The sequence below is a fragment of the Schistocerca piceifrons genome, chromosome X, assembly GCF_021461385.2.
Source record: "Schistocerca piceifrons isolate TAMUIC-IGC-003096 chromosome X, iqSchPice1.1, whole genome shotgun sequence".
NCBI lineage: Eukaryota > Metazoa > Arthropoda > Insecta > Orthoptera > Acrididae > Schistocerca > Schistocerca piceifrons.
In genome coordinates, this window is record NC_060149.1 from 879,204,174 (window position 1) to 879,218,489 (window position 14,316).

Sequence of the window (14,316 nt, forward strand, 5' to 3'; positions counted from 1 at the left end):
CCTTTCCATCACACGGTATTTACGTCGAGGAATATTATCCGAATTGATCAATCGTTGCATTACCGTTACTTTGTCAGGTTTCAATTTGCGTCGGTGCATAGTTCTGCGAGCATACGCTCAGACAAAATAGCTTGAAGCCCTAGGTGGTGCAACTATTTCCTCGGATTTCTTTTCAAGGCTGCTCCTAAGTAATTTAGTTCGACTAAAACGATATACCACGTGCAATAATCTGGGGAACGGGCCGCATCGTATGGACGGTCGGAGCTTGCCTCTCCGCTCATCGTCGGACACATTTCCTGATAGACAATCTGTAGAGAAGGCAGCACAATGAGGCGTAATGATGAGAATCATTCTACGGTGCTATGATAACGTAAGTGGCAAAGAAGTGATACTTTTCGACAACAAACTTAACAGTTATAGTGTGCTTCTGAAAGTTTCCTGAAGGCCAAACTAACGGTTGTACGTTTCTCTTTCATGAACTCTCGCGTGGCTTTTTCAGATCATCGTGCACGCATAAAAAAGAGAAGCAAGGAGGGTTAGACGCAATTTCCCCTTAATTGCGGGTAGTTTCTGTTGTGGTATGCATACGACTCTACCAAAAATCTCAACTACCTTGAGCAGCTAGCTCGGCACCCCACACATAATCTTAGATCTTGTAACTGCAAATAAGCCGTATCTTTACAATAATGTCAGCATATAAACGGGGGTTAGCGATCATGATTTCATTATAGCAATTATGGTGACGAAAGTTAATAAATCAGTCAAGACGGCGAGGAGTGTGTTTCTGCTGGACAGAGCAGATAAGCGTTTTTTAGCATCTCAGTTATACAATGGATTGACGTCACTTAGTTCCAGTAAGATGGAAGTAGAGGATTTATGGGCAAAGTTTAAGCAGATTGTAAATTGTGGTCTGGAGAGTTATGTGCCTCGTAAGTGGATAAAGCATGGAATAGACTCACCAGGCTTTAATAACGGAATTCGGAAGATGCTGAGGAAGCAGAGTCTATAGCTCTCTCCATTCAAAAGAGAACGCACAAGTGACGACAAGCAAAGGTTTGTAGAGATTCGTGCATCTGTGAAAAGATCTATGCGCGAAGCATACAACTACCACTGTCACACCTTAGCAAAAGGTCTGGTAGAGAACTCACGAAAATTCTGATACTATGTAAAATCGCTAGGCGGGTCTAAGGCTTCTATTCAGTCCCTCGTTGACCAGTTTGGTGTGGTAGTTGAAGACAGCAAAACGAAAGTCGTAGTTTTAAATTTCACGTTCAAGAAATCGTTCACACAGGAGAATCGTACAAACATACTGCCATTTGACCATCGGATAGACTCCCGTATGGACGACATAGTAATAAGCATCCCTGGCGTAGATAAACAATTGAAAGATTGGAAACTAAATAAATCACCAGGTCAGAGGGAATACCAATTCGATTTTACAAAGAGTATTCTACATCATTGGACCCTTACCTGTCTTGCACTTTAAGCAAACTTCCAAGTGACTGGAAAAAAGCGCAGGTGACTCTAATAAATCAGAAGGGCAAGAGAATAGACTAGCAAAATTACAGACCAATATCCTTAACTTCTGCTTGCTGCAGAATCCTTGAACGTATTCTCAGTTAGAATAAAACAACTTTCTTGAGTCTGAGAAGCTTATGTCCACGAATCAGCATGGTTTTAGAAAGCATCGGTCGTGCGAAACTCAGCTTGCCCTTTTCTCACGTGATATACTGTGAGCTATTGATGACGGGTAACAGGCAGATTCCATTTTTCTGGATTTCCAGAAAGCATTTGACACGGTTCCCCATTGCAGGCTGTTAACGAAAGTACGAGCGTATGGAATAAGTTCACAGATATGTGAGTGGCTCGAAGACTTCTTAAATAATAGAAACCAGTATGTTCATCAGAGACAAGGGTATTGTCAGCAGTGCCCCAGGGAAGTGAGTGCGATAGAACGCATGTTGTTCTCTGTATAAATAAATGATTTGGCGGACGGGGTGGGCTGCAATCTGCAGTTGTTTGCTGAAGATGCTGCGGCGTACGCTAAGGTGTCGAAGTACGATAGTAGTACATTGGTGTTTCCTCTAAAACTCTGACACTGTTCACTATCTAGAATAAGTACTCTGTGTGCTTTTGAATCCGTTTATGAACGCACTTTTGCTCTAAACAATGAAGGTTCCCAACATTCAGCTGTATATGGATGTTAAACACTGCTTAGTAGATTATTCTGTACAATATATACTGTCGAAAAAACATCAAAGGTGGTTGTCTATGTTTTAGCTGTTCTGTTAGAGGGTGGGATTAGAGATTAGGGAGCTTCTTGTTACCGTCGGCTCCATTGAGATCTAGTCCGGCGTACATTACGGCTAATACGAAGCTGCGGTTTTAATTAGGGAGTAACTTTCCGACTTACGTAAGGACAGCAAGGCGTATGTGTTTCGAATCACGTGCTGCGGCTGCCAGCCTGTTCTGTGGCTGGCAGAGCGGTAGGCGTCGCTCCATCGTTGAGGCGAGCTACATACGTGTTAGCAATCAAATCACGTCTGATTTAGTACAATAAAATCCTTCATTGCTTAGTGAGGGTATCAGAGGGTGCTTCGATTCTGACGCAGCTGATGGGAACACTGTGCCCAGCCCGCATTTGTGTCTTAGTGACTTTTCGTCGTCGTACAAATGTGCAGTAATTGGTGGTAAAATTCATGAGAGTTTTCAAGACAAGACCGTCGCGCGGCTATTTCCCACAGAGAACTCAACAACGATGATCCAGAAGACCGAATATAAAGAAAGGCTAGGGTCAGTTATTTCGTCTCGGGCGCGTTTTCAAGGTCCCATCTGATGGACAACACAGTACTTCGCAGTTTCAGCAACGTTTTTTTAATCATTTCTTTGCTTACACAGAGTTTTGGGCGGATTCGTAGAGGAAAATGCGGTTCAGTGATTTTATTACTTGAGTGCTTTCACGCCACAAAACTAAGTAAGGCTAGAACTTTGCATTTCATGCGTTATGAGTTATAGGTTGGCATGCAAGTGAAAATCATCGTAGGCTGGCCGGGTCGAAAAATTCTTTTGCGTTTTGGTCTGTGATGGGTACACTTGTTAATCGACAACTGAGAAATTTCGAACATAATTAAAGAGTAGAATTGTGTATGCAGGTAAACATTCTGAAATTTTCACTAAAGTGTTGTGGCACTTGGAGACGTTAACAAAGAACCTCGTGGTATTAAGAATAATTGTTGACGGCTAGAAAATCATGAACAACATAAATTGATAAAATTATTGCTAGTGACTTTTTTTAAGTGTAGTGCTTTGTTACTTGAGTCATTATTGATGGTTTTTGAGTGGAGCGATATGCATTGATGAATGATGTCAAATATGAGATTGAAATGCAAGGTTTATATTTAGTCTATATTATCAATTTTGGTGTATGGCAGTAAGACATCAGCCTGTAATTGCAAAATCGTTCAAAAACAGAAGACTGCTCAAGAGAGAAGTTAGTAGTATGGATGTTGTGATTACTACCAGTGACAGGCGACCAGACGAATGGTTCGGAGAACAGACTCGAGTTGATGTCTTATTTTTCCAAAAGTAAGAAAAGGTCAATACGATCAACCGAAGAATGCAGAGAAATCGCATAGAAATTGTGCAGCGTCATCCTGGACACGTACAGCTGAAGACTGCAATGCGTGGAAAATTCGAGAGAATTCTGAACTGCTGATGATGATAATTCTTCTTCGTAGTTGTCATGCAATGAATCGTATTATTTTACTTTCACCGTCGACGCCACTGTCAGTCGTTACAAGTTACGGTTTTGAACCTTGAGCTGAAATTAATGTGTTCAAAGTTCTTACACAGATCTATACTCAGACACTTGTTTGTAGATATTTTTTATTCTATCCATACGTGTTTGTGTTCCCGTCTGCTGTCTTCTCCTATCGATGTTGCCACAGGTGATCACAAGGACCCATAACTGTGAAACGCCACTCAAATTCTTTGAGGTAAACTCAAAACTGTAATTAATAGTCCGAAAGAATCGAAGGTAGCAATAGTAACACGATGTAATTAATGTGCGATAGGTATTAATATGTGTTATTAATTAGTGTTATTTTCGTTGATTCTTGCAAACTGTTTGTAATACCATGAACGACTCATCTTTAGGCTTTCTGTAGAGTACTAATATGGTTTGTTCCAACATCTCAGCGACATTTCGCTGACACCTTTTTGGTCGTTTTCACATCACTGAAATACCTCCTGAAACGTATTTAAATTGTACGGCATTCTGTGACATTAATGTGTAAGCAAAGAGACTCTGTTCGTTCACCCTTGTACGAACACGTATATAACGTTACTACCGAGGATCACCGAGTATTAAACGCCAGTCTAATGTAATTTCTGAGTATCAGGAAACTTCTTGTTTGGCTTCCAGAGATTTCATTGACGCTGATTTACAGTAGGATTTTGGAAAATATACTATCTTCGAACATTATGAATTCCCCCGAAGAATACATACATGATACATAGCCAGCACGGATTCAGAAAATATCGTTCTTGTGAACCACAACCAGATCTTTATTCACACTTTGATTTCATATTTGTAGATTTACAGAAAGCTTTTGACACCGTACCACACAAGCGACTTCTAATTAAATTGTTTGCCTGTGGACTGTCGTCTGAGTTGTCCGACTGGATTCGTGAGTTCCTGTCAGAAAGATCGCATTTCGTACTAACTGATGGAAAGTCATCGAGTGAAACATCAGTAGTGACATCAGCCGTTCCCCAAGGAAGTGGTGCAGGCCGTCTGCTCTTCGTAACCTCCGTAAATTATTTAGAATACAAACTTAGCAGCTGTCTTATATTGCCTGCAGAAGATGTTACCCTTTATCGTCTGGTAAAGTGATCAGAAGATCAAAACTAATTGCAAAATGATTTCGATAAGATATTTGTATTGTGTGGAGAGTGGCAGTTGACTCTAAATAATGAACAATGTGTGAAGTCATCCACATGAGTACTAAAAGGAATAGGCAGAGTGAACCAAAACTCCACCAACAAACTTTCGGAGGTGGTAGTATGGACCAAAACAAGGAAAAAAGTCTAATAAACATGGCGTCTAAAATGCGCAACTTACGAGTTATGAGCACTTGTTCACTTTCGATACTGTTAAACACATCCTTTCTAGCGCAAGCTCTTTGTTTACCATATTTTGGGAGGAGGTACTAAGGAGCAAAACAAGAAAACGTGTCCAGTAAAAATGGGTTCCAAAATGTGTACCTTAAGAGCTATCAGCATTTATTCAGTAGAAGTGATGTGTTTCACAGTAACGGAGATGAACAAGTGCTCATAGCTCTTAAGGTATACATTTTAGAGCCCATGTTTACTAAACATTTTTTCTTATTTCGGTGCGTTTTACCACCTCCGAAAGTTTGTCGGTGGAGTTCTGGTTCCCTCCGTGTAGACTATCACTTCAACTAAATACCTAGGCATTACAATTATGAACAACTTAAACTGGAACGATCAAATTGAAAATACAATGTTAAGGCAACCAAAAGACTGTTTTCTAGTGACAGAACACGTAGAAGGTGCACCAAGTTTGCTAAAGAGACTGCCTACAATATGCTTGCCCGTTCTTTTCTGGTGTACTGCTGTGTGATATTGAATCCTTACCAGATAGGAGTGACGGAGGACATCGGAAAAGTTCAAAGAAGGACAGTTCGTTTTGTATTATTGTGAATTAGGGGAGAGAGTGTCGCAGACATAATACACGGACTGGGCTGGCAATCATTAAAACAAAGGCGTTTTCCGTTACGGCGAAATCTTCCTACGAAATTTCAATCATCAGATTCCTCGTCTGAACGCGAAAATCCTTTGTTGATGGTAGCCTACATAGGGAGAATCTATCATCGTAATGAAATAAGAGAAATTAAAGTTTGCGCGGAGAGATTTAAGTATTCGTTTTTCCCGCGCGCTATTCGAGAGTGAAACGGTAGAGACGCAGTCTGAAAGTAGTTCGATGGACCCTCTGCCAGGCACTTGTATAGACATGTAGGTGTAGTTAAACTGCAGCTGCTCTCATGAATGGCCGGCCGGTATGGCCGAGCGGTTCTAGGCGCTGCAGTCTGGAGCCGCGAGACCACTACGGTCGCAGGTTCGAATCCTAACTCGGGCATGGATGTGTGTGATGTCCCTAGGTTAGTTAGGTTTAAGTAGTTCTAAGTTCTAGGGGACTGATGACCTTAGAAGTTATGTCCCATAGTGCTCAGAGCCATTTGAACCATTTTTTTCTTACAAATGCGTATGGCATACATCTGCACAAGGATAATATAGTGAAGGGCTCCCATTCTGCTGTTACATATCTCGGCGAACAGTATCGTCAGTAATGTACAGTATACAACATAAAACACATGATTGCGGTTTCAAACATGTCAGAACAAATCCACAATCAGTTTATAAGAGAAATTTCCCTTTCAAGTTACGTGGGACCGACGTATCCTGGTTGAGAAATAAATTGCAGATATCCTCCAGACGTGCTCGATGCTTTTCTGTACGTCTTAGGAGGGGCACGTTCAGGGACATTGCAACAAACCTAGGTTGCTATTTAAGTTGATTTGTTTGACGTTACGTCGTAAGTCGTATAAATATGTACAAAAGCCTCACGCACCACTATCTCACCGATTTCAATATTACCAGAGATATCAGTTTATAACTAGTAAATATTTGTACGTATGCGTGATGTCCGTTCCTTCGGACATGTCCGAAAGAACAGACACCACGCGGAATCCACAGCTGTGATACATATTATAATGCAGCCGACGTCAATAGTTCTTTCCCTTTTCTTTCCTTTCTCCTCCTCCATCCTCAGTTTACAAAATATCTAGTATTTGATGATAAATTATCTGAGACGCAAATATAAAACGAAATGAATGTAGGCACAAAATTCCACCTCTAATTTGTCCAATAAAATCGAAATCACAAGACTTTTATACCAACTACGTGTCTTCCTGTATTGCGACATGAAAGCATAACCTGAAAATTACGATGTATCATTTTCTAGTGTTTAATAAGCAGACATAATTCGATTACTATGTTTTTACATTTAATTGGTTTATATAGTTCCAAGAAAATGCAAAGCACCCGCTGCTGGCACATGGCATATGGGGAATCACATGGCATGTTCACTGAAGAAACGTCACTGTAAGTTGTTAGTTTAACATTTAGACGCATAATTTATTATAAACGAATGAAATCATTTTATATGTCTGATGAGGGTTCAACTTCATCTACATACATACTTCCCACTCCTGTTCTACTTACAAATGGAGCGATCGCTAAGTTCTATTATCTTGTCTTCACGATCCTTAAACGAGATGTATGTTGGTGGCAGTAGGATCGTCCTGTAGTCTGTCGCAAACGCCGGCTCTACATACTTTGTCAGTAGTGTTCCTCGAAAAGAACGTCTTGTTCCCTCGACGGATTCTTATTTGAGTTCAATGAGCATTTCTGTAACCATCGCGTGCTGATCGAACATGCCTGGAACAAACCTAGCAGCACATATCTGAATTGCTTCGATGTCTTCCCAGATGGCAGCTATCACAAACAGTGGGGCGTACAAGTGGTACGCATACCGCATCGTTCATAGATGAGCTACTTTCCTATAATTCTCCCAAAAATTGAAGTCGACATTCGCCTTCACTACAGCCGATCTTTCGTTCTCGTTCCATTTCATATCACTTAGCAGTGTCACTCAAGAGTCACTCAAAGACGACACTTTTCCCATACACTACATCGTCATCAGCAAACACTCGCAAATTGGTTCGTACCATATCAGTCAGATCGTTTACATATGTAAAAAAAAAATGGATTTATGCCACCTTTTATAGGTTATTCAGCTGTGATTTTTCCCGGATAGGCTGCATGTAATTCACGAATTGTTTCTCGAAAGTTATTTAGCATTCGTTGTACACTGCAACGCTTCCTTCTTATGTGATGTCCATGAAGAATCATACTATGGGCTCTACATTTATAAAGACGAGGACAGAAACCATTCGAGGTGTAGCAGTGGTTAAGACAATGCCCCGCATTCGGAAGAAGTTTTGGAGTTTAACGTCCTATAGCCTGTGCGGTCATTAGAGACGGAACACAAGCTCGGATTAGGAAAAGATGGGGAATGAAATCGGCCGTGCCCTTGTCGGAGGAACCATTCAGACATATGCCTTCATCGATTTGAGGAAATTACGAGAAACCTAAATCTGGATGGCCGGACGGGCATCTGAACCATCATCGACTCGGATGCGAGTCCAATGTGCTAACCATTACGCCACCTCGCTCGGTCCCTCGCATTCGGGATTAAGGTAATTAAAATCCCTGACTGACCATCCACATTTAGATTTTGCATGGCTTCCCTAAATTTCTTAATGCAAATATCGGGATGGATCCTTTGAAAAGGACAAGGACTATTTCTTTACCCAAACCGAAAGTGTGCACCGGTCTCAAATTATGTCGTCATGGGCCATTAAATCTAAATCGTTTTTCCATTTTTACGACTACAGAATTTCGATATTTTTCGAGATACTGAATACGAGCTGATATTCCGTTAAAAACCAAGAAGGTTAGTACACAAAGGAAAATAGAGGACCAAATGTTTTCATTTGGTGTACAGAGTGAAGTGGCTCAGTTGTAAATATTCTGGAAAGCCGGGGTGCAGTTCACATCTGGTCAGCCAGGTTTAGAGTTTACCTCAATAGCTTGTGGTGAATGCTGAGATTCATCAATTGAAGAGACTCCTTACTATACGAACTTGTGCTCTGCCTTCAGTGACTTCGTTATAAATGTGGTGTTAAGTCCAAGTTTCCTTTTTCTCTTTCTACCTGTGGTAGGGAATAGAAGTCTGCCGCTTTTTCCGCCCTTTGTTTTGTACGAGGTAAAGTTTAGGATAAGTTATCGAACCATATTACTTCTTTCAATTCTCGTCTGTGAATAATCCATGACATAGCCATCATACACGTAGTGCTAAAACGTTGTTTACGTAATCAGATATTTGGATGTTGTGTTCTGGGCACGAGTTGGTCCCATTCACCTTGGACTGCGAAGCCGGTTTCGCGAGAAGCGGACTGAATTCTGAGTTCTCTGGTGTCGCATTTGCATTACAGTGCGTGTTGCGAATCCTGATCGGCGGAACAGATCACTGGATAGTGACTTTCTTCTCTTACCACGAGCTGTATTTGCTGTCATGTTCTTAGCCTACGGTTCTTCTCGATGCACAAAAGTCGCTGTCAGTCTTCGATAAACAAACAGATTTTCAACCATCTCTCTACTTAGAAACAGAGAGAGAACATTTTTATCTAACCTGCAACACGCAAACTGAGTAGAATAGTGTGTTTAAACAGCATGATAATGGGCACCCTGAGAAGCAGAGAAACTGGGTACCCCAGGTAGTTTAACACAAGACTGAAACTTCTTAGGACATCCGTCAAGTCGGTAATTAGTATTTTACATTCGAATTTGTTGAACGGCTACGCTAATTTTGACTTCGGTCAGATTTGGGTTGTCTGTGAGCCTTCGGCTACTTCAAATTTGCAGCGAAAATCTCTTTGCTTTCGCAGCAGCATCCTAACGCGGCTGTTGAACCTCGGGGTTTTCCCATCTCTCAAAACATTGCTCGGCACATACCTGTCTAATTCGTACTGCACAGTGCTCCTGAACTTTGTTCATTGTTGCTCAATACTGTCAGTATTGGAGATGGAATTTTCATGTTTACCTCTCACTTAACCTAAAGTGTGTTTCTTGTTGCTGTTACTAAGTAGGAATGTTTTCCTTCCTTTCTTTATATTCCTGTTTACTGCCGTTTTCAGTGACAATGTCACGGCCTTATGATCACTGAGTCCCTGTTTAGCAGCATGTTGATCGACCTTTGGAGCACAATTTTGCGTTGTTGATAAACAGTGTGAAACAAAGAATTGTGTGATGGCACGGTGTTCCAGTTTATCTATTTGGGCTAAACAAACACAACACGTCTACTTTAAAAATCGTATAAATAAAATTACTCCGCACATTACCGAGGTTTACTTTATTACGCAAATGTACCAACAAAAGATGAACACTGTAGCTGAACAAGACAGACCAGATACAGTCGTAGATCGGTACGTAAAAGAACATTTGGAGAAGCTGTGTGACAAGATTAGAAACGTAGACAAAGGCAGTACAAAAATGCGAGTGTCGAGGTGGTGGTGTCCTTTTTATGTAGAATTTCCAAGAGAGTATACCTTCTCTTTTATTTTAATGTTACTGGGTTTCCAACTTACAGTCGTCACAGCTCGTTCACTCAAGCGCTGGTTGAGTTGCGAAGAAACTGCGCGTGAGCGAGGTCAACAGGCTTGGAGAAGTGCCAGGACTGGCCAGGTGTAACGGTGGACCTGAGAAAGCTTCGTTACGTGGATATGTAGCCTACACAGCACTTACGTACTTTCAGCAAAGCAACGGACTCATATTCGGTAGGCTATCATCGTATAAGTTTTTCTCGTAAATAGCGAGAGGGTTAATCCAGTCTCGCTACGAGCAAGTTCGTTCTCTTGATCGAGTGTCGTAATGACCTGTGTCTAGTGACCTTTATTTTTCAGAAATGTCGTAACTGTAACGTACGTTCCTTACAGATACTGTATAGCCGCCCATAGCGCTGTTCGCTACTCTATGTTTTCACTTCATGGTAGATCAGAAGAATAGCCTTTTTGCTTTTCCTTTCTCTGTTCGTGAAACACAACTAAGTTTTCTGCAGCTTATGAGTGAGTCTGTTAACTCCGACGTAGAATATAGAACAATAATATTAGTGCTGTATGTTAATTAACGGCGTATAAGAGCTGCTGTGAATCTTCGTCTCTGCTGACAACTTACAAGTAGCACTTCTGCGTAAAACAAAGGTAAAAACAGTCAACAAATTTCAGTTTCTAAGGTAAGGGTAACAGGAATAAAATTGTTAAAAGTCTGTGTTTTTCGTTGTTGTGCATTTTAAACTTCTTATTTTAGAACAACGATATAGATTCTTTGGCATAACCGGTGTGTCAGTTTCCATCATTTTAGCCACAGGAAATAAATGTTATTCTATCTCGTGAGATGGCGGCACCGGAAGCAGACTTTTCCAGCGGATCGCGCTTAGTTAAAACTCTAGCGCGATCCGCCAGCTCTGCCGGCAGCCAGGCGAAGATCGTTCAAGGTCACCCGCCTTCCAAAGCGTGAGTGAAGACAGCCATGCATTTTGGCATCTGTTTCCACACGTAAACCAGTTTGTGTTTTGAAGATCCTTTGATACCAATAAAGGGGTAGTAACAGTCCGAGATTAATATTTTTCACATCTTTCAGAATCACATTTCACAGTTGGTATGTACATCCTGGAAGAAAAATACAACAAAGTGCACGGACGTAAAGGAGAGTAAGTCAAAAAATTGGTGAATTTTGACATTTAGAAACAGAAACTAATCTCGAAACAGTCTAAGTTGCTTTTTATTCAATCTTAGTAATCGGTTTCAGTTCAATGATGTTCAATCTAAAATGTCTATGGTGAGGTGGCATGAATGACAGTATTGTTTAAGCAGGTGGCAGGCAACCGTGTAAAATAAACAATTTGAAAAAAACTCTTGCCTAGTGGAAGGCACTACTTCATCAGTGCTTACAAGGCTCTCACCTCACCGTGGATATTCTAATCTCAACTTGCTTTGATTCAAACCGGTCATCAGTAATACTCAACACCAAAAGAAATTAACGTAGACTAATGAATTTTCCTGAACAGATTTGTCTAGGTAATATATTTAAGTGATTAACGTACCCAAGATCACACATTAATGAAAGCGCGAGATAAGACATTGTAAATGTGAAATGCTGATACAATAATAACCGGTGTAACCGCCAGACTGTTGAATGCAAGAATGCAAACGTGCATACATTGTCTTGTTCAGGTACCGGATGTCAGTTCGTGGTATGGAGTCCCATGCCTGTTGCACTTGCTCGGTCAATATAGGGCGGTTAATGCTGTTTGTAGATGAGGCTGGAATTGTCGTCCGATGATGTCCCGTACGTGCTCGACTGGAGATAGATATCAGGTGATCGAGCAGGCCAAGGTAACATATCGACACTCTGCAGAGCATGTTGAATTACAACAGCGGTATGTGGGGATGCGTTGTGCTGTCGAAAAATACCCCCTGGAATGCTGTGCGTGAATGGCAGCATAACGGGCCAAATCACCAGATTGATGTGCTCGTGCAGTCGCAAGAAATCGCGTCCCAGACCGTAGCTGCAGGTGTAGGTCCAATGTGTCTAGCACGCAGATTGGTTCGTTGCAGGCCCTCAAGTGACCTCCTTCTAATCAACACCCGGCCATCGCTGGCAAGAGGGAGAACCAGCTTTCATCAGAAAACGCAAGAGACCTCCATCCTGCCCTCCAATGTGTTCTCGCTTGACACCACTGAAGTGGCAAATGCCTGTGGTTTGGGGTAAGTGGAATGCACGCTACAGCAATCTCGCTCGGAGCTGTCCTCGAAGTAAGCGATTTGTAACAGCTCGTTGTGTCATTGCAGCACGATGCACCAAAGCCCCACGCCGAACACGACGCTCTCCCTCTCGTTAGTGCCACGTGGCCGTCCGGATCCCGATCTTCTTCCGATCGTACATTCTCGCGACCACCGCTATCGGCAGTCACGTACAGTGTCTCCGTTCTTGCCAAATCTTTCTGCAATATCGCAGCTTTTCGTCACCCTATTACACGACGTCGTCGAAACTGATTGAGATCTGATAATGACTTCTTTGTCGCCTTAAGGGCATTCTCGACTAACATTACCACGTCCAATCTCGACGATACTAACGCTCAAAACTGTTACAGCGTGTATTTGAAGCGAAGCTGATTTGCATCACCATAGTGGCGTTACTAACGCCACTGTTATGCGACTGGCGCGAAATCCGAATAGACGTAATCTTTCAGATATATAAACATGCGCACCAACTTTCGTTTATGTGACACAACTCCTTCTCGGTGTCGCGTTTTTTTCCATCAGTGTATAAGAAGCAACGAGCACTGTTTATAGATTAATTTTTGGTAGTCAGTTACTGTACTTCGTCGACGATATGTCAGAAAAGGTACTAAAAAATCGCAGTTTCTCACTGGGCAGCGGAGAAATGTTCACAGTCCTCTCGTACTCTTAAACGCGATCGTACATTGCACTCGATCGTACGAAGATACGTACAGACACCGAAACACATCGGATTATGTCAACGAACAACGCTCACAGGTTTGACTCGTTAAGATAATCCCGTAATTTTTCGTCGTATATTTCGCGAGCGCAAAGTGAGCGGACGGTATTAACGGCCTCGCCGTCGACCGGAAGCGTACCTGTGACGCAGGGGTTGTCGTCCAGGAAGCGGCGCCGGGAGATGGCGAGAAGCTCCTTGAGCTCGTCTTCGGCGGGGGCCTCTAGGGCGGCGAAAGCGAAGCCGCCGGCGGCCAGGTAGACGCAGTAGAAGGCGGCGTACAGCAGCAGCAGCAGCGAGCTGCGCCGCACGCCCAGCACGGTCCGCGGCCGAGCGCTCGGCCACTCGTGGCGCATGGCGCGCGCGCGCACGGCACCCACTGACCGCTGCCGCCGCCGCGGCGGACCCCGCCGGCTCGCCCGCTGCACACGGCACGCCGCCGCTTATCACCCGCTCCCTGCCTCAGCTTCGCGCTCCCATTCGCGTCCTCGGGATCTATCACTCGCACCGGTAAGACGACTCCTGAGCAACCGCAGCACTGTCTCGCTGACCTTCGGTGAGGAGCGTATGCGAATTACCGCGCGAGAATGCGCACGCGGGACCGACGGATAAATGTTGCTGACTGGAGATCGCTTCGTCGGAAAAGGCAGTTCGTCTGAGATAACCATCATCGTCCTCAATACGTGATAGCATTTCGACCGCAAAGTCATATCGACGTGTACTGTCATTGGGCAACAAGGCCTGAACGATTTGCACTTTGTCTGCACGAAACAATAAACGTTTGTGTAAAATGTCACGGAGAGAGCTTTTTGGCATCTGTAATTCACGTGAGGCCCTGCGCACCGATTACTTCGAACGAAAAGACTGCCTTGCAGCTTCCACCCTGTCTGCTGAGGTTCTTGGTCGACCAGACCTCGGAAGGTCAGCAACCGATCCTGTGTTCTTGAACTTCTCATACCAGGCTTCAATGCTCTTGACATCAGGTGGATTCCTTTCAAATGTTGTCTGGAAGTGTCTCTGCACTGTGGTTGGTGATCGTGTCTCATGGTACCATACTACACATTGTGCCTTCTCCTGATTGGTTAACATGGCTTC

General features: G+C 42.9%; 1 protein-coding gene across 1 annotated transcript in view; it reads right to left on the reverse strand.

The window, feature by feature from the left end:
* The window catches only part of LOC124721191 (potassium channel subfamily K member 1-like), a 223,135-nt gene extending 209,548 nt beyond the window's left edge, over positions 1 to 13,587 (reverse strand). The window contains exon 1 of the mRNA XM_047246037.1: positions 13,364 to 13,587. Coding sequence (XP_047101993.1) covers positions 13,364 to 13,577 — 214 coding nt within the window. The 5' untranslated portion in view covers positions 13,578 to 13,587. The remainder of the gene's footprint in view (positions 1 to 13,363) is intronic.
* Positions 13,588 to 14,316: the final 729 nt, after the last annotated feature.